Source organism: Natator depressus, chromosome 21 (genome assembly GCF_965152275.1).
Source record: "Natator depressus isolate rNatDep1 chromosome 21, rNatDep2.hap1, whole genome shotgun sequence".
NCBI classification, from domain to species: Eukaryota; Metazoa; Chordata; order Testudines; family Cheloniidae; genus Natator; species Natator depressus.
This window is the reverse complement of record NC_134254.1, coordinates 11,284,292-11,309,811: the sequence shown is the minus strand read 5'-3', so window position 1 is coordinate 11,309,811 and position 25,520 is coordinate 11,284,292. Positions and strand designations below refer to the sequence as shown.

Here is a 25,520-nt window from a genome sequence, read left to right as displayed (position 1 = left end):
GATATGTGTTTACGGCTCCGGCGATGGCTCCAGCAAAGACAGGGGCAAGATGGATCATTTCATACTTTATGGAAGGCTGGGACACAGCCTCTGTTGATCCTGCCCCCTCGGGGATGAAACGGACTGCATGGGACAAGCAAACTCGGTGCATGCTCACAATGAAGTGCCTTGTGCACAGACTTCTCATCAGACCCCCCCCCCCCCCCCCCCGGCGAGAGCAGGGGCTGTTTTTATAACCTTTTTCTCACAGCAGGAGAGTCTGTCCTAGATCCCAGTAACTTTCGGTGGTGAGACACCAGCCTCAGACGTCCCACCATCAGAATCTGAGGCCGGGCTGGCCTCCATAAGTGGAGGCTGGAACGTCTGGACACACACGAGCCTTCCAGGTGGCGGCTCAGGGAAGGGAGTTTCCCAGCGTGGGAAGACAAGTGGCAGTTCTGCTCAAGCTGGCACATTAAAAACTAGGAGCGTAACCAGGAGCAACGCAGGGGGCAGCTTGGGCTAGCCCCTGAGCACAAACCCAGCCAGACCCACTGCGTAGATTCAAGCAGCTACCCCTGAGCCCGCCGTTGTGTTTAGTGCACTAGCGCAAGCAGAACTAGCCCACGTCTCCTCAGCCTGGGAAGTACGCTCCCAAGTGAAGTGTAAACGGACCTAAGAACGGCCAGACCGGGGCAGTCAGACCAAAAGTCCATCCAGCCCAGTATCCTGTCTCCTGGAAGTGGCCAGTGCCAGGTGCCCCAGAGGGAATGAACAGAACAGGGAATCATCAAGTGATCCATCCCCTGTCGCCCATTTCCAGCTTCCGGCGAACAGAGGCTAGGGACACCATCCCTGCCCATCCTGGCTAATAGCCATTGATGGACCTATCCTCCATGAATTTATCTAGTTCTTTTTTGAACCCTGTTATGGTCTTGGTCTTCACAACACCCACGGCAAGGAGTTCCACACGTTGGCTGTGCGTTGTGTGAAAAAATACTTCGTTTGTTTTAAACCTCCAGCCTATTAATTTCAGCTGGTGACCCCTGGTTCTGAGGAATAAGTAACGCTTCCTTATTTACTTTTTCCACACCCGTCATGATTGTATAGATCATCATATCCTCCCTTAGTCATCTCTTTTGCAAGCTGAGAAATCCCCCTTTTATTAATCTCTCCTTAGAGGGAAACTGTTCCACACCCCTAATCATTTTTGTTGCCCTTCTCTGAACCTTTTCCCCTATATCTTCTTTGAGATGGGGCAACCACATCTGTACAACATGTTCAAGATGTGAGCGTACCATGGATTTTTTTTTTTTTTTTATTTTTGACACACACACACACACTATCCCTTTCCTAACGATTCCCAACATTCTTTGGAATGGAGTGGAGAACTATACACAACGCCTCCAAGATCTTTCGTGAGTGTTAACAGCTAATTTAGACCCCATCGTTTTACGTGTATCACTGGGATTATGTTTTCCAATGTGCATTACGTTGGAAGGAGGGTAAAGCAGAAGGGATGACTCCCCCCTCTCCCTCCTTACATCCCTCTTGGACAGCAGCCCTGCCACTGGGCCCAAGTGCTGGGCTCCAGGATAGACAAGGGCCACTTACCCTAGCCCATTCCTTGCCCCTGGTGCTAGCAACGGCCTGCTTTCCCGTCGCAGGCAGACGAAGGAGGGAACAAGAGCCAGCATTGCTGGTTCGTGAAATACCCCTCGGGAAGAAGAGACTTGGCAAATTAGTTTTTAAAGCTGATTTTTATTTCATGGTCTCCAGATCTCTTCTGAAAGAGTTAAAAGGTTTGCTAAGTATGTGCACAGGCAGCTTGACGACCAGGCAGTGACCCTTCCGGCTCACGTGGAGCTGGGTCTCCCTGCTTACATTATGAAACCTCTGAGACAGATGCCTGGGTCAATAAAAAAAAAAAAAAAAAGCCAAACACCCCCACCCACTAATCCCAGACTGCTCCCCCTTTTAAGCCTGCTATGGATGCCTGGCAGCACTGCAATCAATACTAGATCAACCTGCCAAGACGCAGACACTGCCTGCTGCTGTGGCCAATAGCACTGCTCAACGACTCTCCTTCACGCCAACGTGGCCTCAGCAGCAAGCACGCTCTGCCTCCGACCACAACCCCGAGACTGCGGGACCACCACGAAACCTGGCGTACAGCCTACTCCTAGAGCAAGGCAGCTGGGAGGCCATAGGACTGGGGACGCCACCAGATCCCAGGCTGGGAAGCCATGGTGGGGAGGGACCCGCGTGGAGAGGGAGATGTGCCGTTTCGGGAGGGAAGTGGAAACGTGACGTGCGACGTGTCAGCTGTCAGTCCCATCAGCCCCAGGATGGATGGATGGAAGAGCAGCTTGGCAGTGGTAACCGCATCCCACCGCCCCGTGGAACGGGAGCGCTTCCCACTGCCGGCACTGCGCTCCCCCAGCTTGCACAGAGTGCTTTCGGATCACTAGGAGTCCTGCCAGACACACAACTAGACAGATTAAAAAAGAAGTCAATTGTCTTTCCCCATCCCCCAAAGATATAGGTTCACAAGCCATGGAGTGACCCCGACTCCATCGAGACAGGCCCGGCCCAGCATCCAGTGGCATTTCTAGTCCGAGTCACTGGAATCCAAGAGGAAAATCTCACGGTAGTAGTCCGGATCGTCGACGTCCCCCTGCAGCAGTGCAACGGTGAGAGCCCACTGGAACAAGCACACATCATCCTCCTCCTCCTCCTCGGAGCTCTCGGAGGGAGAGGGATTGAAGGCCTGCAACAGGACACCAACAACGTGCTTATCCCACACGGGCAGGAGCCCACAGAGCCCAGCTGGGGAAGATGGAACCGGCCCCACCCCCTGCAAGGTGTGGTATATCCTGTTCACCAGCCACGACTTGGGTGGAAGTTTTATCTCCCACAGATCTGCCCTGGGGAACTAGGGTGTCCCGACAGCCACTAGCAGGAGACGGACATCGGGATGTTGAGGGAGGACCAGCCGGGCAAGACTTAGGAGCAACAGTCAAGACCTCCTCACCAGCCCATCCCCCCGGTAAGGAGGCTGCAGCTTCCTCAGGGGACATGCAGCAGTTGCTTTGCGGCAGGCAGGACTGGCCTCCAAGCGCTAAGTGGCTGGACCTGCAGATGGTCACTTTTCTTCTAGGCCCTGATCCAGCCGAGTACGGAGTATCACGGACGTCAGGGGACGTGATCGGGTGCTGGAAGTTGGGCACATGCTTAAGTATCTTGCTGAATTAGGACCCCAGAGTAAAACCTTGGTAGCCACTATCGGTTTATTTTTTAACTAAAACACATTTGCCAGACTGGCGGGATGCAGTCTCCCCACCCCATGCTGGCTAGTGCCAACAGCTGTCAACGGGGATCACAACTTAGGAGAGATTCAAGCTGCTTTTGCTTACCACCGGGCCTGTCCTGCATGGAGGTCTCTGTCGAGAGGGCCACACCCTGGCCGGGAGCTCATGAAGGTAGATGCACTCCGATTTAAAGGGACAGCGGCCACGGCCACGGGCAAAGAACTTGCATCTTATTTTCCTGGGAGAGTTAGAAGAGTTGTGTTAAACTCAGATGGAAATTCAGGGGTTAGTTCTTCCGGCAGGTACCTGCCAACACTAGACCCAGAGAACCAGCCTTTCACCCTTCTAGCAAGAGCCATCTCTGTAAGGGAACACTTTGAACAGCAAAGCCCAACATGCAAACCCCATCCCAGCAAGCAGAGGAGCCAGCCACCTACCCAGTCCGCGCCTTGAAGGTTTCTATCAGCTTCTCCTTTTCGTCCATGTTGGAGACCCAGTATTTGTGGGGGATGAAGTAGCTGGACGTGACCCGGCACTCGGGGCAGGCCCTATGGGCAGAGATACAGTGTGCATGGGCCATTTGCAGCCAACAAGCGTGAATGAGAGGGTGGGGCAGAGAAGGGGGCTCCACCAGGCCGGCACAGCGCCGGCTCCAGGAATCAGCGACTCCAGGCCAGCCCCTCGGCAGCTAACACTGCTACCTCCTTCTAGACCCATTGCACTGGTCTGTGCTGTGCCCTAGACGCCATTAGAATAGATTTCCCACAACAGGGATGGGCCAAGACAACAGGACTTCCACCAGCTTCAGCTTTAAGGAAGACGGGGGCTGGAGGGTTGTCACTGTGGTTGCTCACTCCATGGCCTGCCCTAAAAGCTCCTCTCCCGCCCCGCAATCAGTGCGGCTGCCAAGCCCAAGCCACCCATCAGATTGCGGCTCTTCGTAACAAGGGAAAAGGGACCAAGCCTCCAGCCCCAGGTTAGCACGTGGGACCCATGTGGGACAGCCAGGAACAGGACTCCAGATCCCCGTACGTACTTGATCACCGCGTTCTGGAACTCCCTGCTCTTGCGCCACTTGCGGATGCAGCCGACGCAGTAAGCGTGGCTGCAGTTGGGGAGGATGCCGAACACGCGCTCCTCGGGCAAGGCCTTCTCGTAGACCTTGTCCATACAGATGCCGCACACCACATCCTCGCTCCGCAGCTCCCCCACCGAAGCAGCAGCTGCTCCCAGCCCACCAGCTGCCTGCACAGAGCAATACAGCCAGCTAGCACTCGGAGACAGAGTCCCCTTCCTTCATAGGATCATAGACTATCAGGGTTGGAAGGGATCTCAGGAGGTCATCTAGTCCAACCCCCTGCTTGAAGCAGGACCAATCCCCAGTTCCCTAAATAGTCCCCTCAAGGATTGAACTCACAACCCTGGGTTTAGCAGGCCAATGCTCGAACCCCTGAGCTCTCTCTCCCCCCTTCCACAGAGGTGGGCTGCCTCATCTTCCCCAGGCCAGGCTCCTCTGAATAGCCACCCTGCTTTGGAGAGGGCCAGCGCCTCAGCTCTGGGCATGGGAAGAGCCGGCTTTCCGCAGACCCCTGCCAGGCAACAAACGGGCCCATAGACAGGGGAGTGGGAGGATCGCACCAGCTTCCCCCTACAGAAACAATTGCTTTCAGCCATATACTGCAAGTGTCTGGGGGAGGACTCAGAGGAAGGATGGTCCTAGGGCATTAGCCTATTCGAGACATCTGGGATCAATTCCCTGCTCTGCCACAGTCTCCCTGGGTGACCTTGGGGCAAGCCACTTAGCTTCTCGGTGCCTCAGTTCTCCATCTGTGAAATGGGGACAATAGCACTGCCTGGCCTGACAGCGGTCAGGAGGATAAATGCATTAAGGATGGAGAGGTGCTCAGATACCATGGTGACAAGGGCCAGGTAAGCACAATAGACATCGTAAGAGCATCCCATTGAGAATGTCCGAGTGGCAATATCATCTTCTCCCCCACCCTCCCACCCAGAGAGTCTCACCCACCTCTAGGGTTCGAGGTGCCGGGACAATCGCCTTGTTAGATGCGGCCTCTGGTGCCAGGGAAGTTCTCTGCAATCCCAGATCCCATGGTCGGGAACCTGACCAGCAACACAAGAGTTCAGAGGAGATGCATTCACACAGGACAGAGGGCCTTCAAAAGCCAGCCCACAAAAGCACAGGCAGATCCCTACTGGCTGGATCCCAGCTCCATACAGCACCTCCCTAATGGGACCCATCAGCAGCTGCAACCTTCTCCAGGCAGGTGGTCTCGTCAGCGGGAAGAAACATAGGGTACGCTGGACAGAAGCACACCCCATCCATGCTAGAGCCCCCTAGGGCACGCCCACCCAGCCTCCCTCCCGACACCGTTAACGTGCCAGCCGCCCTCACCTGATCGACGCCGGGCCTGCCTGGGGACAAACGCTCTGCTGACGGCCCCATTTGGGGGATACGTGGGGACGGGGGCCGTCTCTTGACCTTCCTCTTCCTCCTCCTCAAACTCGGTGGTCAGCTGCCTGAAGTTCAGCTGCGTCACGCTGGGGACGGAGGGCTCCGAGCCCCGCCTGGCTCCTCCCCGGCTCCCAGCTGCTGCCTCTGGCCGGACGGCTGGCTCCGAGCCCCGGCGGCTCAGCGATAAGGCAGGTTGCGAGCCGCATCTGCTCCACGCAGGGGCTGGAGGGTCTTGGATGTGCTGGTAGCTGGAGGAGTCAAAGGTTACAGGCTACACAGGGAGGCCCGGTGGGGGGAAGAAACAGTCCTATGGGTTGGGTCACTGGGTCGCCCCGTTCCGCGCAGAATCTGACGCCACCGCGAGGCCAGAGACACACCAGGGAACAGCTCATCTCCTCAGCGGTCGCCATGACGACGGAGCTTTCCAGAGCAAGTCTAAAGGATTTAGACACCTCTTCCATTCAAGTTCATGGCAGCGGCGTCTAAAGCCCCTCCGCTGCTGTGGAAGTCTCCGGCCACCTCTACCCTACGCAGCCTCTGCTGGCACAGCCCTAGTGTAGACGCCACATAGGCCAACAGGAGGGGGGTTTTGGCCAGCAGAGGCACACCGCCTCCCTGAACCACATTAGCACGCTTCCAGGGGGTTTATCAGCCTAGCTACAGCACCCGGGGGGAAAACACACACTTCCATGTCCCTGCCCGACGTAAAACCGATACCGGCACAGCCGCGTGCCTCAGCCGAGGGCTTTCAAGCTACAGTCTCTCCCAAGCTCTGGGTTGCTACCGCCGTCTTGCACCGCTTGGCTGCGACTGTGTCTATGTCTACACCAGCAGGAGTGGACCCTGTATTCCTCCACCCACGCGGCTCCACTGGGGAAACAGGTCTCAGGTGTTTTTCTCCAGCCTACCTAACCAAATCTCCACCCGGCTGGAGAATTACGGTTTCCATTTTAGACTAGGCTCTAGAGAGTCTGCCCCTTCCCTCCCACCCCATTGCTCTTGACCCGGGGTGGGCAAACTACAGCCTGCCAGCCGTTTTAATCCGGCCCTTGACAAAAAAAAAAAAAAAAATAAGTGACTGCCCCTGGTCTAGGGTATTTCTAAGGGGCCCCATCACCTTGGTCTCTAGCCCAGATCTGCAACATCCCAGGCAACGTCCTTACCTGCAACGATCTCCGTAGCCGCAGAACCCATTCTGGAAATACCTGCAGATCTGGGCTGACTTCCGGTCATGGGAAAAACGGCAATTCTGACCCCATCTGCAGGCTCCACGGGCAAAGTTCCTGCAGAGAGAACAGAACCCATGTGGACTCACAGGCTGCCGCCCCTCCAGTCTCTCCAGCTCCACATCAGCTTCCTTCGGACCTCAAGGGATACAGCTCCCACTCGTCCATCAAGCTCACCCTGACACTTCCTTACTTCCCAGAGGAGTTCAGTGCCTTCCCCTGCCTGGGGAGGCTGCAGAAACTAGAGAGTGTTTCCTACTAGGGGGTAAAGGATGCTCAGCGGGGGCTGCACTGACAGCAGGATTCACTCTGTAGGCCTTGTGAGATGCCCAGATACCCTAGTGATGGGCATCAAATGCCAGGCTCTCATGCCAGGGGGGAGCAGAGCAGCTCCCTTGCGCTCTGTGCACATCCACAAAGCTTGAACACGGGACTGGGATTTGTAAGGGAGCTGACAGGGACTGGGCACCCAATTCCCACTGAAATTCAGGATTTGAGCACTTAACTCCCCTGGGCTCCCATGAAACCCCCAGCCTCAGGGCCTGCTGCGCAGTCCGGGGTGCACTGAGGAGAAGCCCATGGATGAGGGGCCAGTGGAGGTGAGAGAGCAGAGACAGCAGCCACTAGTGAGATGCAGAAGGCTCAGGCTGCAGCTCAGCTCAGGAGCGCTGGAAACCCAGGGGCTGGACACGTCCTATAGGTAGGGCACAGTGCACATCGCACAGCCTGGGGAAAGAGCTGGCGTACAGCAGCCTGGCTGATCTGGGTGGGCAGTTACATGCGATGGCTGACAGCAAGCAGGGAGAGCTAGCAGGGGCGTCCCCCAGCCTCCAGCCCATCTCAGCACACACAGAGAGAGTCCACCCCACTGCCAACAGAACCTGGGTAGAGGAAGATTGCTAGGGAGTCAGCGAGCCCCCAGAGAAAGAGCCGGGGGCAGGGGCGCGGGAGAAAGGCCACTGCACCCGGCCTAGCAGATCTGATTCAGGGAGCAGAAGCATGGCCAGGCTGGGTGAGGCAGGAGGGAAAACCCGCAGGAATATTTTACCAGGGAGAGTCCCAGTCTCACACATGCTGGCTCCAACAACAGGAGAGCTGGGAATGCACCTGATACAACTTCCCCAAATGCTTAACAGGGAGCGCTGATCATTTCAAAGTCAGCAGCCCCTCAGGCCTCCCCCAGGCAGGAGCCCCTCTCAGGTGGGGGGGGAAGGGACGCCTGAAGTTTAAGAGAAGCAGGCCAAGCAGTTTGGCTGTTAAACACCAAACCATCCAGAGAGTCTGATGCAACAAGAGCTCGGTTTTGCCTGAAATTAGCACAAGAAGGGAAGTCAGAACCGGGGTCGGGGGGAAACCCAAGGGGGAGAGAAAGCAGAGGCAGCCGTTTCTGGAGGTTTTGCTGTCTGGGCAGACTCAGTTGGCAAGATCCAAGGTCCTGGCCTGGCCTTTGCCACTCCAGGCAAACCGAGAGCCCCCCCCCCGCGCCGCAAAGAGCCTGCCCCAGCCAGACAATGGTGGCTCTGCCCACAGGCATCTCCCCCACGAGGCGTTACCTGCTGCGGACTCCCGCCCCATAGCGCAGGAAAAAGGGATCGGGGAGAGCCGTTTGCAGCCCTCCCTCCACACCTGGGCTTTTGTCTGGGTGGGGCTGCAGGGGCAGTGCCAGAACCCGGAGCCCCAGCTCGGGACCCGCTCTCTGCCCCCGAGCTGATCTGCCAGCCCCCCCCTACCTGCACAGGGCCCTGGCGCAGGGGCCCCTGCTGGGCTGAACCCCTCCAGCGGCGACCAGCGAGCCAGGCTCCATCCTCGCCCAAGCACAGAGCCAAAGTGCCTCTCCCCACCCCCAAGACCTCTTTCGGGGCGGGGAGGGGTTTAAACCAGCCTTCCCCAAGGCCGAGCCCATTGGCAAGACAGAGAGGTGAGGACACACCCAGCTGCCCATTCGTTTGTCAGTTTGCAGGAGTAGGGAATGGTCCCCACCCACCTACCCCTCCACTGATCGGCTACCTGCGGTAGGTGCACAGGGGCTGGGGGCTGGGGCAGGACAGGAGGGAGCCAATGGGCGAGCGAACAGGGCTTAACCCCTTCGTTGCTGCGCTGGGAGAAGTTGGAATTTGGTTTAGGTTCACACCAGTGCAGCCAGAGCCAGACCAGAGGGAAAGACCGCCTCATCTTGCAGCCAGCTGGTGCAACCAATGCTTGCAGAGAGCAGGATGGTCTTCCCCCCACCCTCACCCCCCCATCCAACATGTCCCTGTAAAAACAGAACTTTGCAAAAACCAAAGGAGTCTATTGACACCTCAAACTGCAACCGAGACCGAGACCAGGGCCACGGATGTTTGGCCCTCGTGACATCGGCATTAAAGGGAAACAAAGAAGGACTGAAAAAAGGCTTGATTTCCCAGGGGGGCGCGTGTGTGAAATAGACATAAACAGAGCGAGGAGCGCGGCCCGGTCCAAGAACAGCATCCAGCCAAAAAGCTGGACAGAATGGAACAAAGGCAGAATCTTCTGCTGAGCTCCCATGGGGCTGCTGCTCCTGAGGCACCGTCACAGGATGGTCTTGTGGCGAAAGCACGGGGCTGGGAGTCAGGAGCTCTGAGTTCCATTCCTGCTTCTCCCACAGATACCTTACTCTGACTGAGGGCAAATCACTTGGGCCCAGCTCCTCGAAGGCATTGAGGTTCCTAACTTCCAGTGAAATCCATCAATAGGAACCTAAATATATTTGAGGAGCTGAATCTTAATCTCTCAGTGCCTCTGTTCCTTATCGATCAATGGGGATAACATTTCCTTTCTCTGTTTAGGCAGTAAGCTCTTTGGGGCAGGAACTCCCGGTATGTACAGCACCTAGCACTCTGGGGCCTCAATACAATAATGAAACCCCAGGGCTGGGTGGGAGTGAGGTGGTGCCTACTCCGAGTGTCTTGCAATGGTTTGTTGCAATTCTTTGCTGCCTAATCTGGACAGGGCCTCTGTGAGGGTGTCTATTGGGCTGGGAGAGAGGCAGGTTGGATTTAAATAAGCTGAAACGGACTACGGCTACACCAGAGAGTTTACAGCGAAGGAGCTGCAGCTGCACCACTCGAAGTCGGGAAAGAGCTCGCTCGTTGGCTTAACTACTCCAGCCCCAGAAGCTCTCCCGCCAACACAGTGCTGTCCACACCAGCGCTTAGGTCGGTGTAACTTGCATCAGTCAGCGTGGCTTTTTCACATGTAGACAGAGCCTGAGTTTCAGTTTCACTGATGTGATGCCCTGGAATTTTCAACAGCACAAAGGAAGGGGCTCCAGGGAGCCCCTGCCACTTCCTGCTTCACACCTGTTCTGTGCACAAAGCACAGTAAATGCAAGGAAATGGGATAATGGCTTCGGCTCTGTCCTTTTCTCTGCTACGCTCTGTAATCTGTTAGCAGCTGCCCTTGGGCCCCAGCTGTCCTGACCATTATAGCAGGTTGCTGCCTATTAGTTCTACCTCCCCAAACCCTTTCAGATCAGACTTGCTGTTTGTCCCCATTTATTTATGGAGGTATAAAACCCTGTGCCTTGAGGGCGGGGGGAAGAGGGGAGGCTACTAGTCTGTGAAGGGAGTAGTCCAGGTATGGCACAAAGCTAAACATTACACACCACCTTACATTATAGTCCGTGCATGCTCAGAAATGCCCTCAGCTTCTTGCAGCATATCACATGCACGTCTGTGTGTATTATAACAAAGATGGGCACATAGTACATGCATCCCTGCAGCTGCAGCCTGGTTGGACCCATGCACTTTTATTTCTGTGTGTTTGCTATGCTGATAATTAGTCAGGCCCCAGTCCTGCAAACCCTTAGGCCCAGATCCTCAAAGGCAGTTAGGTGCCTAATGCCCATTGATTTCAATGGGTGTTAGGCCCTTCAATACCTTGAGGAACTAGGCTTTAGGCATTTGCTTAACCTTAGCACGAAAGTAGTGCCAAAGGGCCTAGGGGAGTTAGGTGCCTAAAAGTTCCCTCCACTGACTTTGATGGTACTAGTCATCTGCTTACACGGCAGCATGCCCCGGAAGCGTTTGCAAAATCAGGGCCCTAATCATCGTAAGCACTTTGAATGTACTGCACACTAGCTAAATGCTAAGTGTTATTTTTTTGCCAAGGCCCGGTACTGTATTCATTTGCTTAGCCTTCCAGAACAGAAAGCTGTGTGGAGCATCCAGACTAGCACATATAAACACACTCGCTTTAACTCAAGTTAACTGGCACTCAACCTCCAGTGGGGCCATACATAGACCATTCACAGCGCCCTAGATCCTGAAAGGGACTAAGGCACCGAATGCCCTTTAAAATTAATAGAAATAACTTTGAGGATCTGGGCCTGAGTTCTAAAACTTTAGGGAGACAAGGGAATACCTTTAGTTGGACCAACTTCTGCTGGGGAGAGAGACAAGCTTTCAAACTTACACTGAGCTCTTCTTCAGCTCTGGGAGAAATAGATTAACATAAGTAGTTAGCACCTTTCAAGGAGTGGTTGAAGGTGGAGCGGCGTGTTAACACCTCTCCAGTCATGGGGGGTGGGGGGAATGGAAGAAGAAAAGAAAAGAGTGATGTGTGTTTTTTAGTGGATTACAGATTGTTACAATAGGCCATAAATCCAGTGTCTCTATTCAGTCCATGATTTTTAGTGCCTAGCAAAGTTATGCATGTAAGCTCCCAAGGCTTGTCTTTTGACAGTGTTGTGCAGGTTTCTAAAACTTCAGTGAGGCAGCATGCGCTAGTGAAATGAGCCTAGAGGTGCAACTCCCCCGCCACTGACTCTCACTGGGTGACTTTGGGCAAGTCACTTCACCTCTTTTACCTCGATTTCCCCACCCTCTATAACGGATCTAAGAAGTTCCCCAGCGCACAGGGTTGTCGTGAGGATTAATTAGTTGGCATTCATATAGGTTTTTGCAAATGCAAAGTGCTACCTAATGATTGAAAGTTACCTTTACCAAAATAAAATACAGCCCTGGGCTTTTTTTTTTTTTTTTTTTTTTTGCAGATGGGGTGGTGCTGGAACAAGACTCTTGGCAGCAGCTCATGTACCCCACTACCACAGCCACAGAGCTCCCATGCCCCTCGGACACTGTGGAAGGGAGACAGACAGATCCCTTCAGTTAGCACTTCCCAAACTTTCCAAAGCTGAGGGCTCCTCTTCCCGGTGAGTCACTGGGCAGCAAGCTTAGTGTGAATTTACAGCACACCACCTCGCTGCACCGTACCTTGCTGCATGGATTGGCACGTGCTGGACTTTCACAAGCTGCAGCGGTGAGCACGCGGGACATTACTGGATGGCAAACTGGTGGTCTGTAGCTTCAGCCCTTGGCTTACCCTGCAATAACTCACACTGTAGACAAGCCCTGACTTTCATTTAGGCCAAGGGCACCATGGGTTTGTTACTGGTGTACATAAACTTCAACTTCAGGAAAATGAAGCCAATTATGCCCCCTTTAGCCCCTAGAGGCTTCCCTGTATTTTTAAGAGCAAAGTATGTCACTTCCTCGCCTTTCCCACATGCCCCGATGGGCAGTGAAACAACTTTCCCCTTCAGACTCCTCCTTGACACTGGCATTAGCACCCGCTGGAATGAATGGGGCAGTTCACACAGAGCTATTGTTTCAGGCTCTTTGCAGACTCAGGCAGATATCTGCATAGGTCGTGCTCAAGCCTGTGGCACAAATTCCTCTCCCTCCTTGGTTTCAAGGACAAAACTATTTGGTGAAATCAGATGATCTGCTCCAAAAACAAACCTGCCCCTGTTCCTAGTTTAGTCAACAGCAAAACTTCCACGGGGCAGAGCTGAGCCCAGAGCGAGGAATTATTTGACAGGGTCAGGATTGGGCCCTGGCTGAATATTTATGGGGTTGCCTACTCCCACTCCCCACCTTTGGCTAAAAACCTCGTGCCGGAGGTAGCGTAAGGAGCAGGTCACTGGCACAGCTCACAATTAGCAATGGGTCTGGTTGGGCTGAGTGGAAGAGCAAACGTGGAAAGTTGGAGGGTTTTTCCCAATGCTCTTAAACTAAGAAGCTTACGTAGCACAGTAACAAGCCCATGGTGCCCTTGGCCTTCCTAGCCATCACTGTACATACGGATCAGAGATGCACACCGAATGCAGATCTTCTTGCTCCAAAGGAGAGGCCTCCAGTAACTGCTGTAACAAAGAATCTCTGACAGGAGCAGCGTAGGGGCATGTAACACAGCAGAGCAGCTCCCATTCCATTCAGAAGAGACACACACAGCCGCTCTTGTTTGTTTATTACAGCAGCTCTGGTACTTAGCATGCTTTGTTTGAATGGGCATTTCCTCAGGTGCTCTTCCCGCTGCATGGTTAAGGGCCCAGTTCTGCAGGCTACTGTGTACCCTCCGTTCCCATTACCTCCATGGGAGACTGGAGCACTCAGCACTGGCTCAGGCTCTTAGAGCACTCATGAGAAAGTGTGACAAAATACCTGGTGGGTTTAGATCGGGGTTCTCAAACTGGGGGTCGGGACCCCTCAAGGGGTTGGGAGGTTTTTACATGGGGGGGTCGTGAGCTGTCAGCCTCCACCCCATCCCTGCTTTGCCTCCAACATTTATAATTGTGCTAAATATATAAAAGTGTTTTAATTTATAAGGGGGGGTCGCACTCAAAGGCTTGCTATGTGAAAGGGGTCACCAGTAAAAAAAGTTTGAGAACCACTAGTTTAGATGCTGTGGGGGCCTGACCCGGCCCTGACGTCAACAGGAGTTTTGCTATTCGCTTCAGTGAGGAGGACTGGGTCTGTGGTAAGGGGAGTGTTTGGGACTCCAGCAGAGAGAATCTAAGGGCCTCTCGTATGTGCAGAATGGAAAGAATTCTTGCCCTAAAAAATATTTTTGAAATCTGATGGACCTTTGCTCACGTGAGGTTTCTGCCTGTGGGGACAAAACACAGCAGAGAATTTTCCCTTTGCTCAGGAACGCTCTTCTTCAAGGAGCCTGTGAACCAAACAGACAGAGGTGCTACATCGACAAGACGATTTAAGGTTGTATTAGATTGGCACAGGTCTTGCAGGGAACGCCGTTGGTGGCCTGTGTGGGGATGCTCCCAGGCCTCTTCTAAAAATATGCTTTTAAAAAAATTCCACAAAATAGCCGGTCACTAAACCATCAAAACCCAACACAAAATGGAGCATCACAACCCTGTATTTGTGCACGGTTGGAAGAAGGAGAGAGTAGCGCAGGAAACCGCTGTCGGCACAATTTACACCAACACAGCAGATTTGCTCCTGCTCAACTTCCCCGGGGTGGAGATGGATATTATTTGCACACCGTTCTTTGGCACATATTCTGTATCCCGCTAGACAGGTGGCCTGTTTTCCTAAGCACTGCCCTTAGCACAACTGGCCAGCACAGATGGCCCCACAGCTATCAAGGGACTGGCTGAGTCTGTTTCAATGCAACAGTGGCTTGAAAAAATTGATTACGAAGTAATTCTGTACAGCTCCTAGCACAATGGGGTCCTGGTCCATGACTTGGACTCCTACATGCTATGGTAAGATAAATCATATCCCTGCTCTTCCAGAAGACAGGGTGAGGGAACTGGGCTTATTTAGTCTGCAGAATAGAAGAATGAGGGGGGATCTGATTGCAGCCTTTAACTACCTGAAGGGCAGGTCCAAAGGGGATGGAGCTCAGCTGTTCTCAGTGGTGGCAGATGACAGAACAAGGAGCCATGGTCTCAAGTTGCAGTGGGGGAGGTCTAGGTTGGATATTAGGAAACACTATTTCACTAGGAGGGTGGTGAAGCACTGGAATGGGTTACCTAGAGAGGTGGTGGAATCTCCATCCTTAGAGGTTTTTAAGGCCCGGCTTGACAAAGGCCTGGCTGGGATGATTTAGGTGGTGGTCCTGCTTTGAGCAGGGGTTGGACTAGAATATCCTGAGGTCTCTTCCAACCTTAATCTTCTATGAAACACACACTCAAGCCAGCTGCCTAATTTTATACATGCAAAAAGTCCTATTGAAATAAATGGGACTAGCCGTGGGAGTAAAGTTACTTGAGTGAGTAAGCGTTCACATGATTGGCACCCAAGGCCCCAATCCTGCGACAAGCTTTGCGTGGATGGACTCCTGCCCCTGCGCAGAGTCCCACTGATGTGGGTGCAAGGACCTCTCTGTGCATTGCAAATGGCAGGATCCGGCTCTAAGAGGGACCCCCACAAAGCTCCGCCAAAAAACGGTAACTCCCAGTGACTCATATAATGAAAGAGCTGTTGAAACTTCGCCCACAGGCAGGGCTGGGAGACACTACAAAGTGCTGAAGAAAGCATGGCAATGCGCTAAAAGTTTCTTAAATATTTAGGTCAGATTTATTTCAAGGTAAGTCAGTCTGTGACGCCGTTTATATTAAAAACACTTGGAGGTTTGTACTTCTAGCAAAAATATACATTTCAGTTTGAGGCTTGTTACAACATTGACAACGAGCAAAAGTTCCTCGAGCGATGAAGAGAACGAGAGCCCAGCATCTCTGGGGGCGAGGGCTGGCCGGGAGTCACAGCAGCCTCTCCATTCACAGCCTCGGGGCACTCCAGAGCAGGGGACTGCAGGGTCAGTACAGACACTTTGGAAAGGTACCAATCACAAACCCATCAGTCCGTCATTCACACTTCTCTGGCTCCTTTCACAAGAGGACTTCAAAGTGCTTTACAAACGGGAATTCAATCCAGCCTCACAACGCCTCTGTGAAGTAGGGAAGGAAAAGGACTAGCCTCATGAGACAGGTGGTGAAACTGCGGCAAGAGGGGAGGTGTGACTTGCCAAAGGAGCCCAGCAAGCTGGCAAAGAGCTGGGAACAGGCCACAAAGGTCTCAACTCAGAGCCTCCTCCTGCACTAGCCACTAGACCAGGAGTTTCCAAACAGCAGATTGGGAGCTTGATGGACTATTGGTTCACTTCACAGTGATTTTTACGGGTGGTGCTAAGGGAACCAGCTAAGTTTGGGAACTGCTGCACTACACAACCCTCCTTCCATTAAATGTACATTGCTTAGTACTAGTGTGTGCAGCCATAAACCATACCTAGGAGGGGTAACGCCCCAGGAGTGAGAGAGAGTGTGTGTGTGTGTGTAAGACAAGGAGCATAAGGGTGGAATAGGGCTGCAGTTTTGGTGCAGATGACACATCGGGGTCTGTACCAGCCCCAACCTCTGATATGGGTGCTTACTAGGGAGGACAGAAGCAGTGAGATTGCTAAGCAGTTATGGAAGGGAAACAGATTATTGCACCAGGGTAACCCGTTACCCCAAGGGGGCAGGGAAGGAGTGTAATCCAGGTCCTTTAGCAAGCCTGCTCAGGACACCAGATGTGCCCTGCCCAGTCCTTTCACAGCCACCAGGTCTTCTCTGAAGCATGCGCAAAAACAGCACTGCCTTATTCCAGGGACCTACTCCATGCGTGTCTCTAGAGGTCCCTTTGCTTACCTTAGAGACAGAGATGCACACACCCCATTAGCCCTGCAGGGAGCTGGAGTCTGTTCTGCTTTGTGCATCAGCAGATTTGTTACAGAACCTATATTACCAGGCAGGATGCAGGAGCAGAAGAGAGCCCAGCTCAGCTCTCAGATCTCAGGCTGAGGCTGCAGGGAAAATTTTTTTCCACTTGTCAAGCTGAGCCCATTTGCTCTGGGATCTGAGAGACACAAAGATGGAGCTCCAGGCTACCATATGGCCTGCCACTTCTCAGAAGAGAACTGCATGTCCAGGCCTCCCTCTGCCCCCAATACACAGAGAAAGCTGGAGAAGAGCATCGAGGTAAACTCCCAGCGCCAAAGCCTTAGGAACTGTGCCAGCCAGTGGCTCTCGCATTGCTTACACTGTGCTACCCAGACAGCCACCTGCTCATCTCAGAGTGATCATGGGACTAGGCCCTGCAGCGGTGCTGTGCTAATACCACCGTAAGGCAGCCGCAGTGCCACGGTCACATGGGAGCTCTACAAACAGCAGCACAACCTCCTCCCCCGCTCCTGGGCAGGTGGCGTTCCTCCTTCCGTCCTCCCCTCTACTGGTCCTGAGCTGGATCTCAGTGGCTTTGGTCCAACTGTCCCAGGTTAAGACTAGCCAGGCTCCAAAAACCACAGGCGGAGCGTAAGTGCTGCATGAAGACGGGACCTTGGGTCAACTGCTATGGTCCCAGCCAGAAAACCCGACTCAGCCCCGAGTCGCTGGGGATACAAAGTGAGAGAACATGGGACTTCCATTTCGGAGAGGCAGACAGTACCACAAGCTGCGAGGACGTCATGATATGAGATCGCTCTAGGTTCATTAGGGTGCCCAGCCCTTCAGTCAGACCACGAAGCCTGAAAACTAAATTGGTACTTGCAGCTGCCAAAATGGCATCAATGAATAGATAACTGCTAGGTGGCAGTAGATTGGGTCCAGCTGCTTCGTGCCTGGCCTGGGCTCTTCGAACAGGCTTCTCTCTCTACCCCATCATAAACCCCCATTTGTCACCATGATAAATGCAGCGTTTTTGCTTCCCAGCCCCCAAAATAAATAATACTTGGTATTTATATCACACTTTACAGCTTCAATGCTTTTTACAAACACTAACTAGTTAACCTTCACAGCCCCCCAACAAGGGAGATTAAACTATTAGTCCCATTTTACAGATGGGGAAACTGAGGCAGGACAGTTTGACTTGCCTAAGGCCACAGGAAAGATAGTGGCAGCGCCAGGATTAGGACCCGGGAGTTCAGGCATCTCAGACCAGTGCTCGTCACTCTCCAGCAGCAGGTTTCCCTCACACTGCAGCGTCAGTGCCTGCCGCTCTCCTAGAAATCTGACACGGAAGAGATCCAACAGGGCACACATTGTGTGCATGGGCCTGGCTGCTACAGGACTGCTCCCCATGCTACTCTAGCCTCTTCTATGGGATCAGCTGGGGGCACTCTGATCTGCAGAGCAGAGTCATGCTTCAAGCTGTGCATTCACAAAGGCCTTTCCCATTCCCCATCAGCCCTTTACTTTGGAAAGCAAACGGGCCTCACAGCCCCCACCAGCCCCGCTGGAGCTCAGTGAATGGCACAGCTGCAGGGTGCTACATTTTGCCCTACGCCCGGGGCTCCCCAGCAGTTTCATTCTGCAGACCACTTGGCAAGCAAAGGGTCTCCTCACGACCCACCCGCCCTATGCCCTCAAAAGGTCACGCCTGCGAAGCTAGATCCGCCCCTGCGCGCACCCATCCCATCTCAGCAGATTGGTGCAAGTGGAGAGCTTTACACACGACACCAGCACCTGAACCTAGAGTCAAAGTGAATTTAGTGCTGGCTAGGGTCTAGGCTGCCCCAGAGACTGAAGTCCTGTCCACAGAGCCAGGGCAGCCCAGGTGGCAGCTGGGCAAGCTTGCCCCGTAGTGCTCCTCTAACATGCCCAGTTCTGAGCAGGGAGGGGTCACGCCCTTCGCCCCACTAGGCGAGCTCTGTCTCCACAGCCCACTCACGCTGTGGCATCCCTGCTGAGACTGCCAATGAAAGTGCCGATTAGTGCCAAGGGTGGTAGTGGTGCAGACACCTGTCCACTAGGAACTGGATTGAGAACCACCAACTCATTGCACACAGGCCACTCAAGAGCCTTTGGATTTCCCACTCACTACAGGCTGGGGCTGGATCTGAGCGCATGACCTGGAGGCCAAAGGCCACTTACCCTTCGTTCAACAGCTGCTCTGACCAAGCTGGAGTGTTGCATAGTGGGATCTGCAGTGGTGGGTCTTGGGCTCTTGGCAAATTACCAAAGCAGCCCCTCAGCTGGGCCAGTTTGGATGGCCTCAGTCTGATGACTTAAGCCCCCGAAATAAGTCAGTCACAGGTCACACTTGCTTCCAGGTCACCCCAGCAACCCATGCTGGGATAGTTCGGTGGAGAGATGCTACAACGTAGCTTAGTGATGGCTCCGGCCATTGCTGACACCAACCGCGCAGATGTGACCAGCCACAGCAGAAAGAGGCGGGACCCCAGGGATCGGAGGACACCAGTGTATTACAGTGTCTGTGTTGATGGGGAAGGCACCATTGTTGGCCTTGCATTGAGAGGCCTCCTCTGGCTATGCCACAGGCTACAGTAGAAAGATCAACGGGGTGGGAAAGGAAACAGCAAGACAGAGAAATTACTATTACTGTTTTCTGTGACACCCTTGCCTCACCCTGCTTTGCTCACTACTGTCCCCTTCACAGCACAGCCGACCCTTCATCCTCCTAGATCAGCAGAAACTTGAGTCATTCTGACACTTCAAGTCTCCTCTGGACACCCTGGATCAAAGATTGGGAGCAACTGCGGTTTTAGCATCTGCTCTGAAGACTAAGTTGGTTCTTAAAGAGTTAACGCCCACCGCCGCCATCCCCCCTACTCCATTTTCTAAGCCAATATAGGAGAGACAGGAAAAACAGCCCTCCTCTTTGAAATCTAGGGCTATGAAGGACCAGCTCAGACCCAGCAGGGGGTCAGGTACAGGATTCCATGTTACAACCCACAGGAGTGATTTGCAAGGCAGGGGAGAATGCACATCTCCCGAGGAAGGCATGCCTGTCTTGTGAATTCAGGGGACTAACCAAAGGTCTCTCCCCGGATGAAGCATCAGTACCCTTCATCAAACAGTCTGGCCTTTCTCTGGGAGATTCTCTCGATGGATGGATGCGAGACACTTCCTTTTGTTCCAATGTTCTAGGCTTTACAGCTCTGGCCTAAGAGTCTTCCGAGTGCAATACAAAACCAATGCACAACGGAGACGTGATGTAAGTGCTGCTCCTGGACCTGCCGGATAATCAAAGTATGGAATGGTCTCATTACATCAGACCATACCCTTGTTACCCTGCTGGTGCCGTAATCCCACCTTCTCTGTAATGCACGTAAACACGCAGGTCGCTTGGAAGGCAGAAGGGAGTGGCGTGACAGCTGGGCTGCGGAAACAGAAGCCTCGCTTATGTTTTGCCTTTGAGGTTCATAAGTGTGTGTTAACGGAAGCCCGGGCTTAGCACGCAGTAGCCATGAAGTCTGGTGGCAGGTAGGCCTATGTACCATATGCAGAGCTCATCTAGAAAATAGTTCCAAGTAGAAGAAATGGAAGACGTGGGGGGGGGGGGGGGGGGAAGGGGAGGCTTCTTAGTCACCATACAAAGTGTTTTGCTCAGGATCCATGGCTTTAAAGCTCCTCAGTACATGTCCTTGTAGATTTCCTGCAGGAGCGGGTGCAATGAGGTCTCCGTTTCTGTCTTTTTAATCTTCTGCACCAGCTGTGCATGCTCGGTCACCAGCTGCCGCAGGTCAGCCATCTTCTGGAGCAGCTTGGGGAAGAGGTACTGAGCATCCGGGTGGTTGGCCTGCAAGTGGAACTCCAGAGCCTGGAGGATGTTGTCCTGTATCCCCTCCACCTGCTTCACGTCCATCAGGCCAGGGCGGTCTGCAGAGGGAGAGGATTAACGTGATTCAGAGCGCTACCTACACCACTCCCCTGTTGAGTGCTACCCAGAGGGAAACAGATAGCTGCTTAGGGTCATATAGTGAATCAGAAGTTCGTGGTCCCTAGCCTTGTGTTCAGGCAACTCCCTTCACTGGGCATTTTGGGGATGGGGGCTCCACCCCCACCTTCCCTGTCTGTCGTCTGTGTTTGTTATGGCCCAACCGCACAGCGGTGCCAGGGAACACAGATCTTGGGAGTCACTGGAAGGCTTCAGTTTCAGCTGTACGTTATTCTTCCCCCTATTAATCCATTAATCCACTCTGTAGTGCACTGCTCCTGTTCCCAGCAGGAATGACCTCAGACCCACTCCCCCCAACCCAAGCCCCATCCCTGGCCTTTTTAACAGGTGCGTGGTTGATGGGCCCCGACTCACCCCCACACAGGATAATGGCAGCCACGAAGAGAGACAGGTCGCTGTCGTCCAGCTCCAGGGCATTGAACTTCACGGCAAACTCAAACTTGGGCTCCATGATCTCGCTGAAGGGCTTGCGCAGGCTGCGCAGGAACTCGCGCGTGACAAACCCGTTCCCGTTGGCCACCAGAAGCCCGTCCTTGTTCATGATGGAGGCCAGCATGGCGAAGATGGCTTCATGGACCCCGTACTTCAGCAGAGTCACCTGGTCGTTCAGGTAGAGGCCGAGGAAGCTGGGAATGCTCTTGGCGAACTCGGTGAGCTCCCGCACTGTCTCCACCGTGGTGCACTGGCAGCGGTAGAAGACGTGGACCCCAATCTCCTTGTACGGGGGGATCCCATTGACAAGCTGCTTCCAGACCAGCCCCTTTTCTGCCTGCCACAGGGTGTCCATGTCATGGATCACAAATGGCTGCATGGAAGAGAAGCAAACGGTCAGGATCTCTGCAATGGGGACTCGAGCTGCTGGCCGTACAGAGCGATTGTGCTTTTCCCTGGCCCTGGTGTGGAAAATCATTCAAAACCCCATGTGTCCCCAGCCTTCCCTTGCATGTAATGGCAGCTGCAGCTCCGGGCCTCCCAACTGCAAGAAGCCTGCAGCTGTGCCCTGGAAATCCAGCAGCAAGCACTGCAGAGCAACCAAGGTTGTGTGCTATGAGCAAGTCATAGGAAGCCTGGAAGCACCAAGGCCTCCATTCACAGTAAAGCTCACCAGACAGTCACCAGATCAGAGACAGGAACGGCATGTCGGTCGACTGCTGTGGCAAGCTTCCACCCGGCACGTCAGTGTTTTATGCTGCACGGGGCTGCCACAGCCAGAAGCCTTTTCAACAGCTACAGCGAGAGGAGGGCTGCAGCACGTCAGGAAGCGGAGGACAACTATCACTCCTCCAAGCTACTTTTAGCCCTGGCTGTTGGAGATGCTGATCATCTCCGCGACTCCAGGCAAACCTTTGCAGAGCATCAGGAACCTTGAATGGTGGGAGCATGGTGCTGTACATGAATCAAGTCAGCAGGGAAAGGAGGAGGAGAAGTGGGTGAATTCCCCAGCTGGTTTCAAATGGAACTGCTGCAGTTCATGACAACAGGTGGTGGAGAGTGTTGGTGCAGGGTTATAACTCCATCTCTGAATGGCAGAGCACTTCTAAGGCTGGGGAAAAATCTATCTAGAAAGACATTTCCCCAATACAACCCCCTATCCTCACCCCAGCCCCCAAAAAGAAAAAGTAACGAAGAAATGCATCAACAATGTCAAATACTTGATAGGATCGTAGAAATGTGGGACTGGAAGGGACCTCGAGAGGTCACCTAGTCCAGTCCCCTGTGCTGAGGCAGGGCCAAGTACAGCTAGACCATTCCTGACAGTTACAGTCTATTTCAGAAAGACACTCCTTTTGGGCATATGCAAATCATTAACTCCATGGCACCAGGAGTCAGAAAATTGCCAGCAGTGGACGTGCTGGAAATCACTCGTGTGAATGGACTTGATAGTCAGTGCTATTAATTTACCTCTGGTTAACCTGTTCTTAAAAACCTCCAGTGACGGGGATTCCACAACCTCCCCTGCAAGCCTGTTCCAGAGCTTAACTACCCTTATTGTTAGCGAGTTTTTCCTACTATAACACCTAAAATTCCACTGCTGCAGATTACTGCTTGTCCTACCTTCAGTGGACAGAGAACAACTGATCCCCATCCTCTTTATAACAGCCCTTAATATATCTGAAGACTTATCAGTCTAAAGAAAAGGAGTACTTGTGGCACCTTAGAGACTAACCAATTTATCTGAGCATAAGCTTTCGTGAGCTACAGCTCACTTCATCGGATGCATACTGTGGAAAATACAGAAGATGTTTTTATACACACAGACCATGAAAAAATGGGTGTTTATCACTACAAAAGGTTTTCTCTCCCCCCACCCCACTCTCCTGCTGGTAATAGTTTATGTAAAGTGACCACTCTCCTTACAATGTGTATGATAATCAAGGTGGGCCATTTCCAGCACAAATCCAGGCTCTCTCCCTACCCCCCACCCCCCCCCAAAAAAACCCCCACTCTCCTGTTGGTAATAGATTTGTGCTGGAAATGGCCCACCTTGATTATCATATACATTGTAAGGAGAGTGATCACTTTAGATAAGCTATTACCAGCAGGAGAGTGGGGTGGGCGGAGAGAAAACCTTTTGTAGTGATAAACACCCATTTTTTCACGGTCTGTGTGTATAAAAACATCTTCTGTATTTTCCACAGTATCCATCTGTGGAAGTGAGCTGTAGCTCATGAAAGCTTATGCTCAAATAAATTGGTTAGTCTCTAAGGTGCCACAAGTCCTCCTGTTCTTTTTGCGAATACAGACTAACACGGCTGCTACTCTGAAACTTATCAGTCTAAGTAAGTCACCCCACTTTGTCAACAAACCATTGATAACTACTCTGAGTACAGTCTTTCAACCAGGTGTGTACTCCCGATAGTAATTTCATCTAGACCAGTGGCTCTCAACCTTTCCGGACTCCTGTGCTCCTTTCAGGAGGCTGATTTGTCTTGCGGACCCCCAAGTTTCACCTCACTTAAAAACTACCAGCTTACAAAATCAGACAAAAATACAGAAAAGTGTCACAGCCACTAGTACTGAAAAATTGCTGACTTTCTCATTTTTAACCATATAATTATAAAACAAATCACAACCCCAGGTTGAGAAACCCTGATAATATAAAGCAGTATATTGTCTGTATGAAATTTCAGTCTGTACTGACTTTGCTAGTGCTTTTCATGTAGCCTGTTGTAAAACTAGGCAAATATCTAGATGAGTTGACATACCCTCTGGAAGACCTCTGCGTACCCCTGGTGGAGAGCCACTGATCTAGACCACGTTTCTCTTGTTTCCTTATGAGAAGGTGACATGGGGCTGCATCAAAAGCCTTACTAAAAATCAAGATATCATGTCTACAGATTTCCCCCATCTACTAGGCCAATAACCCTGTCAAAGAAGGAAGTGAGTTGGTTTGGCATGATTTGTTCTTGACAAATCTCTGCTGGCTATTACTTAGAACCCTATTAACCTCTAGGTACTTACAAACTGATTGTTTCATAATTTGTTCCAAGTATCAAAGTTCGGCTGACTGCTCTATAGTTTCCAGGGTCCTCTTTGTTCCCCTTTGTAATGATAGATACTATGTTTGCCCATCTCCAGTCCTCACCCATCCTTCATGAGTTCAAAGACCATCGCTAATAGTTCTGAGATTGCTTCAAAGTACCGCAGTGTGACGTTCAGACCCTGCTGACTTGAATACTTGTAACTTATTTAAATAGTCTTTAGCCTGTTCTTTCCCTAGCAACATGCCCTGTCCTGCCCTGCCTTGGAAATAAAGGCCAGTGCTTTTAGCGCTGTTATTAGCCCTCTGGTTTGGCCACCTGCGAGGAGCACTCACCGGGGTGCTGCCGGTCTTCCCAGTGAGGATGCCTCTCGCCTTATTTTTGGTCATGTTGAAGTTTTTCAGGTAGGCGTCGTAGATGTGCTTGGAGAAAGCTTTCAGGTCAGCCACCTGCGGGTTCTGGCAGCTGATCTCACTCGCCGTCAGGCCCGCTACCAGCTTCCTCTTCTCTGCTTCTGGCATGCGGCCAAAACGAATGGCTGTTACGTAACAAAGCGGGCATGATCAACAAGTCCTGGGAGAAACCGCAAGGGGCTAGGGACACACACGTCTGCACTGGCATCAATGACACCAGCTCCTGACAGTAAGCACCCTGTGCGTACGGGACCCTGGCTCCCATGGGAATCTCTCGTTTAAAGCCTTCGGTGTGACAGAATCACCAAGGCACCATGGTGCAGAGCTCCTCCAGGCTACACACTGCCTAGTGCATCAGTGTGAGGTCATTATAACCTCATGTTCCAATGAAGACTCTGTTTAGATCTACAGTGCGAGCTCTCCACTGTGGTAATTTGGGCTCTCAAGAGACAGAGACCCGCTCCTTGGACAGGCACTGCTCTTCGTTCAATAAGAGGATTGTTGGGCTTTAAACTACTGTGTTTTGGATAAAACTGTCCGTTCCTATGCACGCTACACGTTCCAGGAACAGACAGCAATAAGAGGTAGTTGCTTGGCTCAGTCAATACTGCAAGGGATTGGCACTCGGACCACAGCCCATGCTGCTCTGGACGAATGAGACCAAGGGGAAAGTTGAGGCCAAGCACTGGGTTTGGAACAAGCTAGACGCCCAGAGCTACAGGGCTGAATCCAGAGACAATTCAGCCCTTAGGATAAAGTGAGTCGCGTACTGCGTGGGTCCTCTTTGCTCTGAGTCAACTCTGAGCCACATCCTGGCCTCTGCACCATTCCCTTTGTGCTGCTCCAGAGATGTGAAGAGTCCCTGTGCACAGGAGAACCCCTGAGTGGTGTAAAGGGGGCAGAGACAGCTCTTTGCCCCCCACTCCTGGCCCCCTCGGATATGGTGGGCATGCTAGGGGTGTGGCTGGGGCAACCTTGAAGCTGCTCTGATTTGCTCCCAGACCTGAACTGGCCTCCAGCCTCTCTCAGGACCAGAATAGAAATATGGCAGAAAAGCACTTACACCCACCCAGGCCCCTTCCCAGAACATTCAGCATCCCTGAGGCAAACCTTTGAGTCCCAGGGAACTTTTTG

The 25,520-nt window shown here is 52.8% G+C and overlaps 2 protein-coding genes across 8 annotated transcripts in view; both read right to left on the bottom strand.

Moving 5' to 3' along the window:
- Positions 1-1,753: 1,753 nt before the first annotated feature.
- Positions 1,754-20,075, bottom strand: LOC141975784 (uncharacterized). Of its 2 annotated transcripts, none has more exons than XM_074936436.1 (8): positions 19,565-20,075; positions 6,927-7,046; positions 5,704-6,011; positions 5,317-5,411; positions 4,327-4,535; positions 3,728-3,838; positions 3,396-3,528; positions 1,754-2,749 (listed from the first exon to the last, which is right to left on the bottom strand). In XM_074936436.1, exons 1-8 carry the CDS (start codon positions 19,588-19,590, stop codon positions 2,591-2,593), a joined length of 1,161 nt encoding a protein of 386 aa, XP_074792537.1. In that variant the 5' UTR covers positions 19,591-20,075; the 3' UTR covers positions 1,754-2,590. The 2 variants fall into 2 exon arrangements, with proteins under 2 accessions (XP_074792537.1, XP_074792536.1); XM_074936435.1 differs by lacking the exon at positions 19,565-20,075 and adding an exon at positions 8,720-8,870.
- A 22-nt stretch (positions 20,076-20,097) lies between these two features.
- The window catches only part of PPARD (peroxisome proliferator activated receptor delta), a 39,601-nt gene continuing 34,178 nt past the window's right edge, over positions 20,098-25,520 (bottom strand). For all 6 annotated transcript variants that reach the window (XM_074936430.1, XM_074936428.1, XM_074936433.1 and 3 more), the window contains exons 5-7: positions 24,309-24,511; positions 20,846-21,296; positions 20,098-20,412 (exon numbers count right to left, since the gene is read on the bottom strand). In XM_074936430.1, coding sequence (XP_074792531.1) covers positions 20,165-20,412; positions 20,846-21,296; positions 24,309-24,511 — 902 coding nt within the window. In that variant the 3' untranslated portion in view covers positions 20,098-20,164. The remainder of the gene's footprint in view (positions 20,413-20,845; positions 21,297-24,308; positions 24,512-25,520) is intronic.